Below are 20,532 nucleotides of genomic sequence, written 5' to 3'. Positions count from 1 at the left end.
AAAAAAACTTCCCCGCACATCTCCACTGAACCTTTCCCCCACGTGATGTGCATCAATGTAAATACATGTAGGCTAGCTAGACACGAGAGGGAGCACCAGTGACATCTCACACACACTCAACCAATAGATCAAGTAGATAGGATAGACCAATAGACATTCACGATACACAAGGAGGTGACACGACCACAGGAGGGGGGCATTACACCAACCCATAAATAAAGGACACCACCCACATGATCTGCCTCTTTCCTGTGGAGACGGTCAGTGAGTACAGACACAGGGTTGATTCAATATTACACCCACCACGTGGATTGCAGTAACTGGTTAGTCAGTCTGGGTAGCTATAGTAGGATTAGCATTAGTGTCAAACCCACGTAATAGAAGTATAAATAGTTTAATAAACGTGTTGAAGTTATCTCCATGTCTGAACCTTCCTTTGTCACGTGCACCACAAGGAAGCCGCTTATGTTACACCTACAACATAACAAATCACCCCCCTCACCTTGAACTTGTGCCCCCTTGTATCCTGTTCCAATCCCATTCTCCAGCACTTGGTCCATAGCCTTGTGTGCTATGATGTTTCAAGTGGTCATCTAAATTCCCCTTCATTGCTGCGAGGGTTCCCGCCTCTACCACCCTTTAAGCGAGTGAGTCTCACACCACCGTCTGGGTGAAAAGGTTTGTCCTCAAATCTCCTGCCCCGACCTTAAATCTACACCCCCTGTTTATTGACCCCTCTACTAAGAGGAAAAGCTTCTTCCTGTCTACCCTATTAATGCCCCTCATAATTCTACGGAGCTTGATCAGGTCCCCCTTAGCCTTCTCTGCTCCAAGGAGAACAACCCCATCCTAACCAGCCTCTCTTCACAGCCGAAACTCTCCAGCCCAGGCAACACCCTGATGAATCTCCTCTGCACCCGCTCTCTAGTGCAGTCAAATCCTTCCTATGGTGTGGCGATCAGAAATGCACGCAATACTTTATTTTTTAAAAAAAGTTGAACTTTAATCTCTCCTTGGGATACATATTAATTATCCCTACAACAGTTACATAATACAAGCAGATAAAGTATATTAAAAATGTACTTAATTATTTTGAACAAACATTTACAGTGAGGGGATGACACCCCAGCCAGTAAACACATTGTACCTCTAACTGTACATTAAAAGCCAGTATCTAACAATCAAGGCAAATGATTAAAATTATACAGGCAGAGAGCAGCGAACACCACTTACAGTCACTGTGCAAGAGGACTGTAAACACTGTTGCAGAAACAGGAGTGGAGCTGTATCTTATCATGGTGAGGGAGCTCCCATCGTATTGTGGAGGTGAAGAAAAAGGGGGTGAACTCCATTGCAGAAGACTGGCGCATACCTCGGACACACAGGAGGCAGCAATTTCTCGCAACCCGCCTCTCACGCGGGGGCAACCCTGGAGTCAACCTAAAGCTGCTGTCCGCAGAATTGTTGGAGACAATTTTACTGCCGTATTGCACCTCTGGACTTTCCGCGAGAAAGGAATTATCATTGCCTTACTGGAAGTGTGTGTGTGTGTGTGTGTGTGTGTGTGTGAGTGTGAGTGTGTGTGCAAGTGTGTGAGTGTGTGTGCAAGTGTGTGAGTGTGTGTGCAAGTGTGTGAGTGTGTGTGCAAGTGTGTGTGTGCGAGTGTGAGTGTGTGTGTGCAAATGAGTGTGTGTGTGCAAATGAGTGTGTGTGTGCAAATGAGTGTGTGTGTGCAAATGAGTGTGTGTGCGCAAATGAGTGTGTGTGTGCAAATGAGTGTGTGTGTGCAAATGAGTGTGTGTGTGCAAATGAGTGTGTGTGTGCGCAAATGAGTGTGTGTGTGCAAATGAGTGTGTGTGTGCAAATGAGTGTGTGTGCGCAAATGAGTGTGTGTGCGCAAATGAGTGTGTGTGCGCAAATGAGTGTGTGTGCGCAAATGAGTGTGTGTGCGCAAATGAGTGTGTGTGCGCAAATGAGTGTGTGTGCGCAAATGAGTGTGTGTGTGCAAATGAGTGTGCGCATAAGAATGAATGCGTAAGAGTGAATGCCTGAGTGCATCAGGGAGGCGAAGAATTGATGAACCCACCTTCATGAACCCACCTTCAATTGGTAATTTGACCAATTGTTCCTCAACTTGGAGATTTCCAAATTTCAGAGTTTTGTTGTTACGATATAAAAAAACCTCGGGGGGGGGGTTGGTTGGTTGGTTGGGGGGGACATTGATACTCTGCAGGATAGCTCCAGTCATTAGCTGAACTGGCAGCCAACGAGCCAAACCTCCCCTGCGAAAGAATGACAGCTGCCTACTCAGCCACTGAGGGAATCCCAATGTCTAGGACCGGGAGAGGAATTTCTTTCTTCGCCCGTTTTCCGAGATGGGACACTTCTGACCATCGCAGGGTCAGCAAGGGTCACCGGCGGCAAGTTGGACCCTTTCCATGAATCAAGAAATGTACGGCCATCCCCACAACATCGCTGCCGGTAGGAGTCTGTAGTGATTGTTGGGGGTCTGTGCCATGCCACTGTGCCTACACAAGTATTGTCCAATACAAACTGCTCATGTACCGCTTTCAGTTAAAAAAACACCTTGAACACAAGAAAAATGCACTTTACCCATGTACATTTACTGAATATTTCTCACCATTCAGCAACAAGGAGATGAAGCATTCACACGAGGTTGAGAATACACATTTTGCCAACAAATGCATCGAAAGGTTAATGTGAATACACCATGCAACCAGGCATTGACATCACATGGCCAACAGGGTCTGTTACTCATTTGGTTTTACGCTGGCCAATGGAAGGACTGGTTTTAGGAGCACAAGCAAACAAATTGCATTGCCCTGGAGCTCAGCAGAGCTCAAGATGTTGTTTAAGAGATAGTCCAGGAATGTCTGGAATTTGCACTGGGAGACTCCCCACTGACCTGTCCAGTCATACGTCTTTGCAGGCTCTGTTGGATCATCAGGGGAGAGCAACGGAAATAAAATTGCCCCATAGTGGCCTTACAAGAGCACAAACAGTACTGGAGAAGCGCGATTGGGCAGCGCAGTGGCACAGTTATTGGTGCTGCTGTCTCTCAGTGTCAGGGACCCAGGTTCAATTCCGGCCTTGGGTCACTGTGTGGAGTCCGCACGTTCTCCCCGTGTCTGCGTGGGTTTCCTCCGGGTGCTCCGGTTTCCTCCCATAGTCCAAAGATGCGCGGGTTAGGTGGATTGGTCATGATCAATTACCCCTAGTGTCCAAGAAGTTTGGTGGGGTTAGGGGGATAGGGCGGGGGAGTGGGCCTAGGTTCGGGTGCCCTTTCGGAGGATTGGTGCAGACTCCGATGGGCTGAATGGCCTCCTTCTGCACTGTAGGGATTCTACGACACCAGGTGTCCGAGGAGGTGGGGGGTGGGAAGCACCTTGCCCCCTTGCCCCCCCCCCCCCCCCGGAATGGGGAGACGAGAAGAGGTTCGGTACATGAAACCCGCAGGTTAACCGACAAACGGGTGTACGGTACACGGAGGTGGGGAACAGACAACTTGGCACAGAAAAACCCTCAATGGACAAATCACAGAAGAACATTGAGCCAATTGCTGAAAACCAGCAGCCCAAACCGCCCCTGTTGCACAGAAGGTTAACACAGCAAATAGCAGCAGCACTGGGTTGTACGGGGAGTGAAAAGGGAATCCATGTCATGTGGATTAACCGACTGGCAGCACACAACGGTTGAACATGAAGTCACCCAGAAATTCAGGAAGAGATAGTCATGGGTCACAGGACTGGGACAGCTCACCCCCTTCCCCAGAGCCACACTCCCTCAGTGATAACTGAAGCAAAAAGACACCTCTACCTCGTCGCCTGCACATGGTGGTCACCCCCTTATACAAAGCACATCTCGAGTCCCCAATATACTCGCACGCCAATCACCAGGTACAGATCGGGAGCGTCTGTCCCAAGAAGTGGAGGACAATCGGTGCGCCTCTGTCCCCACAACATCCTTGGCCAACATTCAGCCTGGCATTGAGCTCCATCAAACCAGGGAGCAGCCTGATCCTGGGAGCACCCACAACTCTCCTTTGAAGTGAGGCACTGATGGTGGCAGGGAATGCAATCATTTCAGACACCCAGGGCGGGGTTTTCTGCGCAACCCGCCCACGTGTTTTGGCGGGCGGGATGGCCAATCCTTCGGCACCTAATCCTGGTCAGCAGTCTTCTGGACCCATTCCCTACTGATTGGACATGTCCACTCTGTACAGTAACTGCACGCTTTCGTGAAGGGCGAGGTTAGTACACTCCCCTTGACAAAGACAAGTTAAAACACGATTAACCACCCACACCAGTAGTGTCAATTGCAGGCGGACAAGATTGACCTTGGCATATATGGCCTCCTCTCTCCCCCCCCCCCCCCCCCCCCCCCCCACCCACCACCACCACCCCTACCCCACCCCCCAACACAGCGCAAAAACTACAACTCTCTTCTGCCTGGTGACCATTTTCCAAAATAGAACCCCTGGGTCCCACCATTACACTAAAAAGGAAGATTGCATTTTAGAAGAGGCTTTTTTATATATAATATATATATTATACACACTTACACACACTCTCTCACACGGACAACAAATCAAAAAAAGACAAGTCAGCTGCAAGTCCAGCAGTGGGCCTTGGCCCTTTGACTGAGCTCTACAAGTCATTCAGAACAGGAGGACAAGTCTTCAGTCATTCCATGATGCCTTCTAGATGCAAGGGAGAGTGAAGTCAGTTGACGCTGTGGAGGAAGGAGAAGAGAACCAAATTCACCAGGGTCAGCTCGGAGCAAAGCTAACTCGCTGCCAGAAGAAACGGGGAGGCCTCACATGAGCACGCACGGGCAGCCGCTGGACTCTCCTTTCGATGCCTTGGGTTGGGGGCTGGGCGGACTCTCAAGTTCCTGAAATTTCCTGCGGTGGGGGGGGGGGAAAAGAAATAAAAGGACCGTTAAAAGTGGAGAGAGGGGAACAGTTGAGGAAGGCAAGGGGGGACGATTTATGAGTACGGGGAAAAGGCAAGCAGAATGTTAGCGCACCAACTCAGGAAAAGGGAGGTGGTCGGGGAAATAGGGAAAGTAAAGAATAGAGGCGGGAATACTGTCCTGGACCCAGCGGGGTTGACGAGGTGTTTAAGGACTTTTATAGTAAATTATATGAGGCGGAACCCCCGGCTGGGGTGGAGGGAATGAGGCAGTTTTTGGATCAATTGAGGTTCCCGAGGGTAGATGAGGATCTGGTGGAGGGGCTGGGAGCCCCAATTGAGATTGAGGAAATAATCAAAGGGCTGGAGGGCATGTAGTCGGGCAAGGCCCCGGGGCCTGACGGCTACCCGGTGGAATTCTATAAGAAGTTTTCAGAGATATTGAGCCCACTGCTGGTGAGGACATTTAACAAAGCAAGAGAGAAGGGAGTCCTCCCCCCAACAATGTTGCAGGCCTCGATTTCATTGATCTGGAAACGGGAGAAGGATCCGGAGCAATGCGGGTCATACAGGCCAATTTCTCTACTGAATGTGGACGCCAAACTGCTGGCTAAGATACTGGCCACAAGGATAGAGGACTGTGTCCCGGGGGTGATAGGGGAAGACCAGGCGGGATTTGTAAAGGGCAGGCAACTCAAGACCAATGTTCGAAGGCTTTTAAATGTTATTATGATGCCTTCAGAAGGTGAGGAGGAGGTAGCGATGGATGCGGAGAAGGCTTTTGATTGGGTGGAGTAGAATTACTTGTGGGAGGCGCTGGGATGGTTTGGGTTCGGTGAGGGCTTTACTGACTGGGTGCGGTTGCTATCGGGAACCAGTAGCGAGTGTGCGTACGAACCGGCTGAGGTCGGGGTATTTTAACCTACACCGAGGGACGAGGCAAGGGTGCCCCCTCTCCCCGTTACTGTTTGCTCTGGCCATAGAGCCATTGGCCATGGCGTTAAGAGCCTCTAGGAACTGGAAAGGGCTGGTTCGGGGGGGGGGGGGCGGGGTGGGCACTGTGTCTTGCTCTATGCAGATGACCTGCTCTTGTATATTTCAGACCCATGTGAATCCTGGGGGAATTTGGTAATTTTTCGGGGTAGAAATTGAACATGGGGGAAAGTGAGATGTTCGCAATCCAAGCAAGAGGACAGGGGAAGAGACTGGGAGAGCTGCCGTTCAGAATGGTAGGGAAGAGCTTTCGGTATCTGGGAATCCAGGTGGCCCGGGAATGAGAGGCACTGCACAAGTTAAACCTATCCCGGCTGGTAGAACAAATGAAAGGGGACCTTAAGAGAGGGGGCTGGTTTAGCACACTGGGCTAAATCGCTGGCTTTGAAAGCAGACCAAGGAAGGCCAGCAGCACGGTTCGATTCCTGTACCAGCCTCCCCGAACAGGCGGCGGCGGAATGTGGGGACTAGGGGCTTTTCACAGTAACTTAATTTGAAGCCTACTTGTGACAATAAGCGATTTTTCATTTTTTCATTTTCATGGGGCATGCTCCAGCTATCACTGGCGGGGAGGGTACAGACCATGAAAATGACGGTCCTCCCCAGATTTCTGTTTGTCTTTCCGTGCCTCTCCATCTTCATCTCAAAGGCCTTTTTCAAGCGGGTGAATAAGGTTATTTTGGGCTTTGTGTGGGTGGGTAAACCCCCGCGAGTGAAGAAAGTGTTGCTGGAGCGCAGTCGGGGGGGGTTGGGGCTGCCGAACTTCTGCAATTACTACTGGGCGGCTAATATAGCCATGATTAGGAAGTGGGTAGTGGGGGAGGGGTCGGCATGGGAGCGGATGGAGACGGCGTCATGCAAAGGCACAAGTTTGGGAGCACTGATAACGGCTCCTCTTCCGTTCTCGCCGGCCTGATACTCCACAAGTCCGGTGGTGGTGGCGGCTCTGAGAATCTGGGGGCAATAGAGGAGGTATAAGAGAGTGGAGGGAGCATCGATTTGGACCCCGATTAATAATAATGATAGGTCTGTACCGGGTAGGCTAAACGGCGAGTTCCGGAGTTGGCAAAGGGCAGGAATTAGAAGGATGGGGGATCTATTTATAGACGGGAGCTTCCCCAGCTTGAAAGTCTTGGGAGGATAAATTTGAATTGCCAGCAGGGAATGGGTTTAGGTATTTGCAGGTATGAGATTTCCTGAGAAAGCCGGCTCCGGCCTTTCCGCTGCTGCAGCCACGGAGGGTACAGGACAGAGTAGTCACCAGTACCAGGGTGGGAGAGGGGAAGGTATCAGATTTTTACCAGGAGGTTTCGGAGGCGGAGGAAACTCCGGTGGAGGAGCTTAAGGGCAAGTAGGAGGACGAGCGAGGAGAGATAGAGGTGGGTCTGTGGGCGGATGCCCTAAGCAGGGTTAATACCTCATGTGCCAGGCTTAGTCACCAGGCACACATGACAGCGGCTAGGATGAGCACGTTTTTCAGGGTAGAGGACAGGTGTGCGAGATGCCCGGGAAGCCCAGCAAATCATGTCCACATGTTTTGGGCATGCCCGAAGTTGAGAGTGTTTTGGCAGGATTTTACGAAGGCAATGTCCACCGTACTAAAAACATGGGTGTGCCGAGTCCGGAGGTGGCGATCTTTGGGGTGTCGGAAGAGCCGGGAGTTCAGGGGGCAAAAGAGGCTGACGTCTTGGCCTTTGCCTCCCTGGTAGCCCGGAGACAGATCTTATTAATGTGGAAGGACTCGAAGCCCCCGAGTGTAGAGACCTGGGTTAGTGACATGGCTGGGTTTCTCAGTCTCGAGAAAATAAAGTTTGCCTTAAGAGGGTCAATGGTTGGGTGGTTGGGGTGCGTGAAGATTGGGATGGAGGGGGAAATGTTTATTATACCATGTTGATGTCATTGTTAATGTTATTATTATAAAAACTTTCAAATACCCAAATAAAAATATATATATATTTTTTTTTTTAAAGTGGAGAGAGGGAGCGTGAAAACGGGAGACGTGTTAATCTGAAACGCCAAAGTTCTACCAGTCTGCATCTTTAATACAGATCAACAAGAACCCAAGGCTCCTCAAGCTGAAGGAAGAGGAATACACAGCAACACTACTCAGAAACGTTCAGAGTTCGTCACATGCAAAGGATGCACTCGTATGTTTACCCACACAACAGTGGCTCAGTTTCATTGGCGATTGAATGGATGGGAGCTCTTGTGCAGAGGTGACATGAAGAACGTTGGCCTCTCTTACACTCTGCCCAATTCACATCCTGGTTTTCAAATCCCTCCTGATAACCGAGCCCCACAGCCCTGCATTAACCGAGCCCCACAGCCCTGCATTTCTCCAATCCTGCCCCATTGAGAATCCCCAATTTTAATCACTCCACCATCAGTGGCTTTAGCTGCCCAAGGAACCCCCCCCCCCAACCCCCCCAACCCCAACCCCCCCCCCCCCAACCCCCCCCCCCCCCCCCCCAACCCCCCCCCCCCAACTCTGGAATTTCCTCCCTGAACCTCTCTGCTCCTCTCACTCCCTTGAAGACGCTCCATAAAACACATACACTTTGACAAGCTTTTGCTCATCGGTGCACTTATCGCCTTTCGGTGTCTAAAAGTGGGTTGAGGACATTCAGGAGGCATCCTAGGATGTTTTACTAAGTTAAAGGCATTAATGCAACTTGTTGGATGTCACAAGTTTAATCCATTGGAAGTAACTGCTGGTATAGCTTCTTTCCGAGAGAGTGAATAAGTAGCTTTACCGTATCGCCCGCACCAAGTTGTGAAACGCATTGTCTACATTCAATCGGATTTTTGCAGAGGCCTCCAGGTAGGTCACTTTCAGCTGCCTTGCGAGATTGTCAGCCTCATCTTTTGTTACCTACAGTGAGAGCACAGGGCAAGGGGGTGGGGGGGTTATTTATTAAAACAGCAACCCCACCCCCCACCCACCCCACCCCCCCCAACCCACCCACGGACGGACCCCACTCACCTCACACCCCCCCCCCCCCACACACACACACACACTCGAACCTCGGCCCCACGCGAGACTCACCAGTCGCTGGTGCTCAAGGTCGGCCTTGTTCCCAATGAGGATCATGGGAAATTCATCTCGGTCCTTCACACGGAGAATCTGACGATGAAATTTACTGATCTCGTCGAAACTGAAAAAGAGAGGATGTATTTATTCATTTTTTTTAAATTTAGAGTAGCCAATTAATTTTTTCCAATCAAGGGGCAATTTAGCGTGTTCAATCCACCTACCTTGCACATCTTTGGGTTGTGGGAGCGAAATCCACGCAAACAATGGGGAGAATGTGCAAACTCCACACGGACAATGACCTAGAACTGGGATCGAACCCGGGACCTCTGCGCCGTGAGGCAGCAGTGCTAACCCACTGCGCCACCGTACTGCCCAAAAGAGAGGATTTATTATTGAATGGTTGCCGGCCGGGCATTTATCATCCACTAAGCTCGGGCGATGGTGGACCCCCTTGTAGCTGCTGCGAGTCTGGGTGGTGAAGGGAATCCAAGGACAACGAGGAATGTTGGACCTACAGGTGGCCAACTGCAAACAGAAGCCTTTTCAATCTTTGGTGGAACAATTAGACATTATCCCAAAGAACAACTTTTCCCAATCTCCCTCGCTTTGCTGAAGGCGCTCATTCCCAAGTCAGGTCCACGACGTCGCTCACTCTCCGGAATCTTACACAGCTAGCTGCCCTATGTGTACGAACGCTGGCAAATGAATTAGTAGAAAGGGTAGATGGAGGCGGCATCGCTCAACAAGCCCAATCCTGTCCTTGCCAAACATCACACGCAAAACACAGGCAGTGGAGATCAGTGGGTGGCAACTGGAACCACGGCAAGAGTGTGGAGCATGACTGGCGGTATACCGTCATGTGATTGGAAATGCTCACGCCATCGAGGAGGCCTCCAGGAATCTGGTCAACCAGAGTTGGGAACCTTAATAGAATAGATGTACAGAAGTGAGCCCATTTGGCAGTGCTGGCCCCTTTTGAAAGAGCAGCTTATGTTTAGCCCTACGCCCTCTTTGTTTAATCCGGTCAGTTCCTCATCCTCAGTAACTCTTTCAAAATTATTCGATGGGATGTGGACGTTGACGCCCCTGCCCAATTGCCCTCGGAACCAGCGGCTCGCTCGGCCATTTCAGAGAGCTGTATAGAATGAACCACGTCACGGTGGGTCTGGAGTCACGTGTAGGCCAGACCGGGTAAGGACGGCAGATTTCCTTCACCGAAGGGCGAGCCAGATGGGGTTTTGAGAACAATCAATGGCTGTTTCATGGCCACCGTTACGGAGGCTATCTTTTATATTTCAAGATTTATTCATTTAATTTAAATTCCACCAGCTGCGTGGTGGGATTTGAATTCTGGAGTCTCAAGCCTGGGCCTCTGGGTTACCAGCCCAGAGATGTGACCACCAGGCCACCATTTGCCCACCCCTTTTTTAATTATTCAGAGAATCAATAGAGGAGGCAGTGGCGCACTGGTATTCTGACTGGACTAGTAATCCAGTGACCCAGGGTAATGCTCTGGGGACATGGGTTCGAAACCCGCCACGGCAGATGTTGGAATTTGAATTCAATAAAACAAAAAAATAAACAAGGAATGAATCAAAAGACTAAACGATGACCATGAAACCATTGTGGATTGTTGTAAAAACCCGTTGGGTTCACCAATTTCCTTCAGGGAAGGAAATCTGCCGTCCCTACCCGGTCTGGCCTACACGTGACTCCAGACCCACAGCAAGGTTGACTCTTAACTGAGACTCAACGGCAATTAGGGACGGGCAACAAATGCTGGCCTCGCTTAGTGACGCCTGTACCCCATGAAAGAATTTCTAAAAATCTTCCAACACCTTTTCACACGGAGCATTATATATACTATTTTAATAAATTTAAGAGTATCCAATTTATTTTTCCCCCCAATTTAGCGTGGTCAATCCACCTACCCTGCACATCTCGTTGGGTTGTGGAGGCGAGACCCACGCAGACATGTGGAGAAGATGCAAACTCCCCACGGACAGTGACCCGGGGCCGGGAACGAACCTGGGTCTTCGGTGCCGTGAGACAACAGTGCTAACCACTGCGCCACCCCGCTAGATCCTGAGAAAATAACGGGGGCGGGGACATCTTGTTAACCCTCTCCATCCATCTCTACACAACAAGGGGGAAACTTTTAACGCCTTTAACTTAATCAGTAAAGTGGTCACCTCACTGGCCAAACAGGTCATTGGAGAAACTCGGTGTAACGTTTTTACAAAGATAGTTAACGAATGTCCTACCTCCCCCGATCATTGATGGCGAAAACGAGAAGGAAGCCTTCACCCGAACGCATGTACTGTTCCCTCATTGCTCCAAATTCCTCCTGCCCAGCAGTGTCCAAAACTTTAAAAACAAAGAGAGTAGGAAAGTGAGGGGGGGGGGAGAAAAAGAGGTCATCCAAGACGAGGTGAGCAGTAAAGGATATTCTCTCATTAGAAAATAATTGAACAGATTCACGTCTGCAGGATCCTTTGCACAAGTTTACACAGCTCATGGCCAGCACAGGCAAGTTTCAAACACAAGTTCCCATGGTTACAACCGAGGAAGTTACCCCATACTGACAGAATTAAAATTCTTTCATGGTTAAGCTATGCGTCGTGTGAGGAGGTGCTAGGACCACACCAGAACCTTCCTCGATGACTAACAGACTGTTGCCCAGTTGGGGGTTATAAACAAGTCTGAGCCCAAGTTCCTCGTTCAAATCTCTACATCTTGCTCGTTCGCTCGCTCCCACCCCTCCTCCTACCTCGAAGGCAGGATTTTCCTTCTTTCCCTCCTCCCTCAACTGTCTGCACGCCCCCTCCCCCCCCCCCAAACCTCTCCTTGCCCGAGGGCCAGAAGTTCTGCGGTGACCCATACACGTGGTCATTCATCCCGAGCAAGCCCATACAGAAACAGGTTCAGTAGTTGAGCCTGAATTAAACAGAAAGGCTGCCTGGAATCCAGAAAACAATTCCAGTAGAGTTTGGTTGCTTTTTGAAGGTACGGATGGGGGTGGGGGAGGAGAGCCAGAGCCAGAGCCAGAGCGAGACACAACTTGCATGCATAGACACGCTGGAATATAAATACCCCAGAGACCCACACTTAGACACCCCACTCAGGACTGTGCTTAGATTCCTTCCAAGGGCAGCATTAGAAATAATTGACCAAGTGTGTCCTCCAATCCTTCCATGAGATCTCTGCGTCCCTCCAAATCTTGGCCACTCGTGCAACACCCACTTCCTTCATCCTGACCGTTGCCAGTTGTGTAATCAGTTGCCGAGGACCCAAACTCTGGAGGTCTCCTCCACACCTCCCTGCCTCTCGCTCTCCTTCAACAAGTCTCTCTTTGGCCAAGCTCATCGCCCGTTCTCTCTTATGACCTGGCGTCAAATTATATTTGCCGACAGACCCACAATGTGCTTGGGGGGGGGGTTCGCTATGTAAAAGGTGCTATATAAATACCAATCGCTGTGGTTGGCGCGACCGGGGGAGTCACTGTTGTGAAAACATCTGACGCGGGTTGGGCAGTTGTGCCGGAGAGCTGTGCAGTCCGTACTCAGGCTAGCAAAGGGCTTATGCATCACAACGCGTACAACTTACTGTCTAGTCTTGCTGTCCGATCATCAATGACGCATTGCTTGGTGTAGGAGTCCTCAATGGTTGGGTCATAATCGGATACAAAATAGGACTGGAATCAAAAGAAAAACAGCAAATGAATTGAGCCCCATAGCAACAAGAAAACTCAAGCTTTGTAAAGAGAGAGAGGGAGAGGAGACCTCACACGACACTGCATTCAGATACCTCAGAAACCTGGACAATAAATAAAGTTCTGTGCAAGAAATGTGCCTTTGAAATGAACATGCTAAGATTCCCATGTCTAAAATTCCATTTCCACTCCATAAGACCAGCAAAGAACTGTTTGAAATCGCAAGAACAGAAAGAACTCTTTCATATCCAGAAAAGGAGACCTCAGTGTTCCAGCCACTTGGATCAGAGCTGGAAAGCGGCAGAGATCTCGGCTAGAGGGGAAAGTGGAGGCCGGTGGAAAGAGGGGTCAGCCTACGTGGGTTGGATGACGGGCGTCACAGGCCGATGGCAGACAAGCGACAGTGGGTGAGAGTGAGACAGATGAAGGCGACACATCCCGATAGCCGATCCCCTGGTTAGAAGGAGCTACCAACAGGGCAGGGGGAATGAGAGCCCATTGCGTTCCCCAGGACTGACTAGCTCATCATCGGTATCGTTCAGACATTCCGGACTAGTGACCCGACAGCAACATTTGACACAGCGATACTGGCCCATGCAACCAAGGTGTTAAAAATATCACGAAACGTGATCTCTCGTCCCAATTTCATACTTGATTCGCAAATGAATGGCTGCCATGTACTACTTGGATAAGAACGCCAGCTTCCGCACCCTGCCCGAGCACAAACAACAACACTTGCCAAACGGTACGATACATAGCACAGAGCGGAGCAAGCAAACATCTATTAAAGGAAGCTTGCATTTTTAAGCGCGCATTTCACAGACTCGAGTCAGCCTAAAGGGCGACACGGTAGCGCAGTGGTTAGCACTGTTGCTTCACAGCTCCAGGGTCAACTCCCGCCTTGGGTCACTTGTCTGTGTGCAGCCTGCACGCTCTCCCCGTGGGTTTCCTCCGGGTGCTCCGGTTTCCTCCCACAGTCCAAAGACGTGCAGGGTAGGTGGATTGGCCTTGCAAAATTGCCCTGAGTGTCCAGAAAGGTTAGGAGGGGTTATTGGGTTACAGGGATGGGGTGCAGGTGTGGGCTTAGGTAGGGTGCTCTTTCCAAGGGCCGGTGCAGAGTCGATGGGCCAAATGGCCTCCTTCTGCACTGTAATTCCATGATTCTAAAGGGCTGTTCAACCAATGAAGTACTCGAAGTTGTAATAGGAGGTAAACGCACAGCAAAATCCCACAAACAACAACAAGAAGAAGATTAGGCACCTATTTATTCGTAGGGCGGCACGTGGCGCAGTGGTTAGCACGGGGACTGCGGCGCTGAGCACCCGGGTTCGAATCCCGGCCCTGGGTCACTGTCCGTGTGGGGTTTGCACATTCTCCCCGTGTTTGCGTGGCATTCGCCCCCACAACCCAAAGATCTGCAGGCTAGGTGGATTGGCCACACTAAATTGCCCCTTCATTGAAAAAAAGAATTGGGTACTCTAAAATTATTTTTTTTAATCTATTTATTAGTGTTCTGGTTAAGGGTCATCTGCCTGCAGTGTGAACTCTATGGATGCTGCCTTGAGCGGCCCAGTAATTCCAGCGTTTTCGGATTTTATTCCAGAGTTCCAACGCCTGCAGTATTTTGCTTTGGGAGTGTTGCAGGTGGTTGGATAAATATTCGTGTGCGGTCCATTGACTAGGAGTGCCCTGGCACGTTTCACATTGAGACAGAGATAGTAAACGGGGTCTTCATTTCCACAATAGCAGCCGAAAACACGGCATCTCTGACAGGGCAGCACTACCTCAGCGCTGCACTGAGTGTAGTCAGGTTTCTAAAGTGGCGCTCAAACCCAAGTAGTAAGTGTGCTTCCCACTGAGCCGCCAGTGACATCTTGTCTCGGAATTGCAACATTTCTACTCTCGTTAGGTCACACAGAAAGCAGTGAGTAAATGATCCAAATTAAGAACAAGACTTCTGCAAGTGTTAAGGGCAGCTAATTTAGCAGCCGTTCCCAACATAGCCTTGCTGTCAACTAAATTACTATTAATACCACTGTGTGAATCTAAATTTCACTTTCAAATTTTCCAATTTCAACCCCTTTTGCCGACTCACTTCCTAGCGCTGGCTCGCAGCCAGAGTGACAGAGCGATACGTCAACAATTGGTCATTCCCCTTCCCCTCACGGACAATAGCCCGGCAGCTTAATGTGAGGAATTAAAACAACTTTCTTGAGGGTGGCGCTTTCTCCAGGGTGGGAACCATCCAGGGTGGGGGACCATCTTCTTAGCAGGAGTGACTGACTGACAACGGGAGCTAATACCTAAAGGAGGTCCGTTCAAAACATTTTTTTTAAAGGGAAACCCGTTCGCATTAGCGGAGGGTACCAGATGGCACAGATCGAAAGACTTCATTTAAAAAAACGCAGCAAGAGGTGACGATCTGGAACTCGCCGAGTGAGAGGGTGGCAGGAGGGGAGAGGGAGTCTTATGACGAAGAGGGAAATAAACTTGCAGAGTTACGGGAATTGAAAGAAGAATTGGCCCCAATTGGATTGCACTACAGAAAGCGGGCACGTATTCAATGGGCCAAATGGCCTCCTTGTGTGCTGTCAATGACTCTGTCTCTACACACCAGAGACCCAACACACCAGAGACCCAACACACCAGAGACCCAACACACCAGAGACCCAACACACCAGAGACCCAACACACCAGAGACCCAACACACCAGAGACCCAACACACCAGAGACCCAACACACCAGAGACCCAACACACCAGAGACCCAACACACCAGAGACCCAACACACCAGAGACCCAACACACCAGAGACCCAACACACCAGAGACCCAACACACCAGAGACCCAACACACCAGAGACCCAACACAGACAAACAATCTGGTCCACTTAACCTTTTTAAAATAAATTTAGAGTTTACCCAATTATTTTTTTCCAATTAAGGGGCAACTTAGCATGGCCAATCCATTTACTCTGCACATCTTTTGGGTTGTGGGGGCAAATTGGGTACCCTTTCAAAAAAATTTTTTTTAGAAAAGGAGGTGACAGTGAGAACTTTAGGGAAGAAAATGCAGAGGTGGGGGCCTGGGGGGAAAAAAAAAAAGGTGCCATAAGACAGGAGCAGAAGGCGGCCATTCAGCCCATCGAATCTGCTCCACTGGTCAATCCGATCATGACAGATGGTTCCCGGGCTGGTTTCCAGAGAGACAGGAGGAATTCTGATCTTGAGAATTGTAAACTCTAAAAAGTTACTGGAGCCAATCAGCAGGCTCAAACCTGATCAGTGAACGGAACTTGGTGCAAGTTAGGAAAAATAAGGCAGCAGAGCTCCAGATGGTTCAAGTTTATGGACGGGATGCATTTTTAGTTTGATGCAACTTGTTTGCACTAGATATCAGAAACTCTACTTCCTGTTAGGCTCACCAGGGTTTGAGGTTACAGTTGCTGTACTGGCACCGGTATACATTGACACACAGGGTTTCACAACACCACAGGGTGGGGAAGAGTGTACAAAGGAGCACCTTTTCCTGCCTGCAGCTCATAGCATGCCCCAACAGGTTGGACCCCAGAGCCCTTCCAAACAGGCCCACCTCACTCTGCCTGCCCACAAAGTGCCTTGGCAAAACTGCCATCTCTATAAAAGGCGAAGAGAGCTGAAAAACGCTCTTGTTTGTCAACACGTTACTCAATTCCAGGCAAGGCCCTAGCTGCTGCTCGGGGAGTCACTCTCACGTCTGGGGCAGAAGGTTTGGGGGTGCGAGCTCCACTCCAGAGATTAGGGCTTCTAATCTAGGCCGACACTCCAGTGAAGTACCAAGGGAGTGCTGCGCTGCCACAGATGCAGTCTTTCCTGTGAGATGCTTACGAGTGGCCCTAGCTTCTTTCTCAAATGCAAAATGATCCCATGGCATGTTCAAAGTAGAGGAAGACAAGTCATCATGTCCCCCCCCCCCACAACTTGTCCAGGGCCAATATTTGTCCATAAAAAACCACCACAACGCTAATTTATCTCATTATCGTTTCTGGGATCTTGCCGTGTACAAACTGGCAACCTTTCCTTGCATCCCAGTGACTACACTTCATTCACTGGCGAAGAGGTATTCTGGAATACCCAGAGACCATGAAACTGCGACAGAAATGAAATTCCTTCCCTTACAAGCCAAAAGGTAGGATAGGAATTTCCCCAGGAATGTCAGACACTATGCTAACAGGCCAAGACTCGTCAGAGACTGGAAACAAAATGAGACTGGAAGACATTTAAAAAATAAGACACATGGTCGAACCACGACATCATGCTCTTAAAACAAAATGCAAAATCACAAAGTGGTATTTCCAGGGAACACAAGAGGAAATCCAAATACACATGGAAATGGATCAAGATTCCCAATGTAATCTACCAGCACCTCCTTCGGAATCATACTCGCATTCAACACCAGTGAAGGCTGACCGGACGGATTCTCGGATGGCAGGATTGTCATGTGAGGGAGGGTTGGGGCGGCTAGGCCTGTATTCCCGGAGGTTTAGAAGAATTGGGGCGGGGGGGGTGGCTAATTGAAACGTATAAAATTGTGAAGGGCTAAGCAGACTGGACGCAGGGATGGTGCTTCCTCTGGCTGGGGATCGAGAACATGGGGTGGGATTCTCTGATCCTGAGGCCAAGTGTTGACGCCGTCATAAACGCCGTCTTCAACATGGCTTCAGGATCAGCAATCCTGACCCCTACAGGCAGATGGGCGCCGCTTGTCCACGCATGCCCAGTGGGGCCCGGCGCGACTTCCGCGCATGCGCGGTGTCTCCCTTCTCCCTGCCGGCCCCGACACAACACGGCGCAGGGCTACAGGGGCCGGCGAGAACGAAGGATGCCCCCAGCCAGAGAGGCCGGCCCGCCGCTCGGTGGGCCCCGATCGCGGGCCAGGCCACAGCGGAGCCCCCCCCCCCCCCCGGGTCAGACCACCCCTCCTCCCCCCCCCCCACCCGGAGGGGTCGGACCATCCCTCCACCCCCTCCCTTCCCAGCCTCCGAGCCCTCCACTAGGACTTCTGCCACCCGGGGGTAACTCGCTTTTTCCACTTTATCAAGACCCGCAACCTGACCTACTCCATCGAGGACAGCCACCAGGGACTGCCAAATCTGCGCGGAGTGCAAACCGCACTTTTACCGGCCAGAGAGTGCGCACCTGATAAAGGCTTCCCGTCCCTTTGAATGCCTCAGCATGGACTTCAAAGGCCCCCTCACCTCCACCGACCGCAACACGTACTTCCTGAACGTGATTATGGAGTACTCCCGGTTCCCATTCGCCATCCCTTGCCCAGACATGACCGCAACTACCGTCATCAAGGCCCTCCATAGCATCTTTGCACTGTTCGGGTTCCCCGCTTACATACATAGTGACAGGGGGTCCTCCTTTATGAGCGACGAACTGCGTCAATTCCTGCTCAGCAAGGGCATCGCCTCGAGCAGGACGACCAGTTACAACCCCCGGGGTAACGGACAGGTAGAGAGGGAGAACGGAATGGTCTGGAAGACCGTCCTACTGGCCCTACGGTTCAGGAATCTCCCAGTCTCCCACTGGCAGGAAGTCCTCCCGGATGCCCTCCACTCCAGCCGGTCACTGCTTTGTACCACCACCAACCAGACACCTCACGAACGTCTCCTGGTCTTCCCCAGGAAGTCCTCCTCTGGGACCTCGCTCCCGACCTGGCTGGCAGCACCCGGACCCATCCTGCTCCGAAAACACGTGCGGGCGCACAAGTCGGACCCGTTGTTCGAGAGGGTCCATCTTCTCCACGCTAACCCCCAGTACGCCTACGTGGCGTACCCCGACGGCCGACAAGATACGGTCTCCCTATGAGACCTGGCGCCCGCCGGAGCCCCACGCACACCCCAGCCACCTGTCCCATCCTCCCCTCCATCAGGCCACCTTACAGGGGGATCGGTCCTTCCACCGGCCCCGTCTAGGCCCCCCCACCCACCGACACACCCCGCAGGCACTCCCTTCCCAGATCAACCGTTTTCCCAACCAGCGCCGTCTAGGGGTGTCAAAGCTGCCATGGAGATCGAAGCCACCCTCCCGGAGTCACAGACGCCCGAGCCTCCACCGGAATTACCACCGAAGCTCAGACGATGACAGAGGACAACCCGATCGACTGATTGCTTCATTTTAAATTGTAAACTGTAAATTTAAATCATCAATTGTAAATAGTTATTAGAATTGTAAATAGTTACAAAACTCTGTACGGAGGTATTGCGGTACCTCCATAACTAATTCTACCATGTTGCCATGTTTGTAGTATCAGGCCACCACCCCCGCCGGACTCTTTTTTAACAGGGGGTGAATGTGGTAGTAGATGTATTATGGTACCTGGTATGTAGGAGCACCATTGGTGGAAACTATATGCTTTCTATTGGTTAAGATGGATGGTAGCTCCACCCTGCTAGGCGGGGTACAAGAGCCCGTGCCGCCCCAGCAGCCTTCATTCTGTACCTGAGCTGCTGGGGGAAACATCGAGCTTATTAAAGCCTTCAGTTGGACTCCAACCTCACTTTAGTGGTCACTGATCGTGCATCACAGACCCTTCTGCCCTCCCCCAAACACACAGACCTACAAATCCTTCTACCCCCCAAACATACTGACCTACAGACCCCACCATTGGGCACTTAACATGCCCACCGTCAAGGCACCAACAATTAGAAAGCTAACAAATTCCCAATTGAATGTCAATCAAACAACCTTTTGTAACCAGTTAGAATAAAAGATTAAGATAAAAATATTTGTTTTCCTTAAACCTATCGTTGATTGTTCCCAGGTTTCTCACATAGCTTTGTCCCGAATCCCTGGAGAATCCTGGGGATTCAACAAGGCCACCTCCGATCGCGAAGTAATGAGCTCTATTGCCATGTCCCCACCATGGGAGTTACCGAGTGTCCAGACCCAGTGAGGTTCAATAACTCGAGGAGGGCAGCACAGTAGCCTTGTGGATAGCACAATTGCTTCACAGCTCCAGGGTCCCAGGTTCGATTCCCGGCTTGGGTCACTGTCTGTGCGGAGTCTGCACATCCTCCCAGTGTGTGCGTGGGTTTCCTCCGGGTGCTCCGGTTTCCTCCTACAGTCCAAAGATGTGCAGGTTAGGTGGATTGGCCATGATAAATTGCCCTTAGCGTCCAAAATTGCCCTTAGTGTTGGGTGGGGTTACTGAGTTACGGGGATAGGGTGGAGGCGTGGACCTTGGGTAGGGTGCTCTTTCCAAGAGCCAGTGCAGACTCGATGGGCCGAATGGCCTCCTTCTGCACTGTAAATTCTATGAAAAATTCTATGAGAGGAGGGCGGAAAAATAAGGGTTGTAAGGAATACCCGCCAGTATTGAAGAACAAGTCGTGGTGGAGGAACCACTACAAAAAGCAGCTCAGGGAAATGGATGTGTTAACCGAAAGCTCTTTAAGAAACACTACACCTATCACACATCATAGATTCTCTGCAGTGCAGAAGGAGGCCATTCAGCCCATTGAGTCTGCACTGACCATCCAAAAGGGCACTCTACTGCCCCCCCCTATCCCAGTAGCCCCATGCATTGATCAAGGCCAATCCGCCTAACATGCACATTTTTGGACTGTGGGAGGAAACCAGAGGAAACCCACGCAGACACAGGGAGAACGTGCAAACTCCCACACTGTGATACAGTCACCCAAAGCCAGAATTGAACCCGGGTCCCTGGCACTGAGGCAGCAGTGCTAACCACTGTGTCAAATCAAATAGAGCCAGAGCCTGACTTTAGCCAGAAGGAGATTTTTACATTCCTGAACCAACCAATAGACACCAACTCATTGGAGGACTGAAACCAGTGATAACTGCATCGTCTGGAG

At 50.7% G+C, this 20,532-nt stretch overlaps 1 protein-coding gene across 1 annotated transcript in view; it reads right to left on the bottom strand.

Annotated features, from left to right (window-relative positions):
• Window positions 1–977: 977 nt before the first annotated feature.
• Window positions 978–20,532, bottom strand: part of LOC140404046 (ras-related protein R-Ras2-like) — a 38,593-nt gene continuing 19,038 nt past the window's right edge. Inside the window, exons 2-6 of the mRNA XM_072492400.1 lie at window positions 12,568–12,655; window positions 11,226–11,328; window positions 8,974–9,082; window positions 8,681–8,799; window positions 978–4,924 (exon numbers count right to left, since the gene is read on the bottom strand). Of these exons, the coding sequence (XP_072348501.1) occupies window positions 4,837–4,924; window positions 8,681–8,799; window positions 8,974–9,082; window positions 11,226–11,328; window positions 12,568–12,655 (507 nt within the window). The 3' untranslated portion in view covers window positions 978–4,836. The remainder of the gene's footprint in view (window positions 4,925–8,680; window positions 8,800–8,973; window positions 9,083–11,225; window positions 11,329–12,567; window positions 12,656–20,532) is intronic.

The sequence above is a fragment of the Scyliorhinus torazame genome, chromosome 29 (assembly GCF_047496885.1).
Source record: "Scyliorhinus torazame isolate Kashiwa2021f chromosome 29, sScyTor2.1, whole genome shotgun sequence".
Taxonomy (NCBI): domain Eukaryota; kingdom Metazoa; phylum Chordata; class Chondrichthyes; order Carcharhiniformes; family Scyliorhinidae; genus Scyliorhinus; species Scyliorhinus torazame.
The sequence above is the reverse complement of the archived record's forward strand: the minus strand, read 5'-3'. Positions and strand labels throughout refer to the sequence as shown.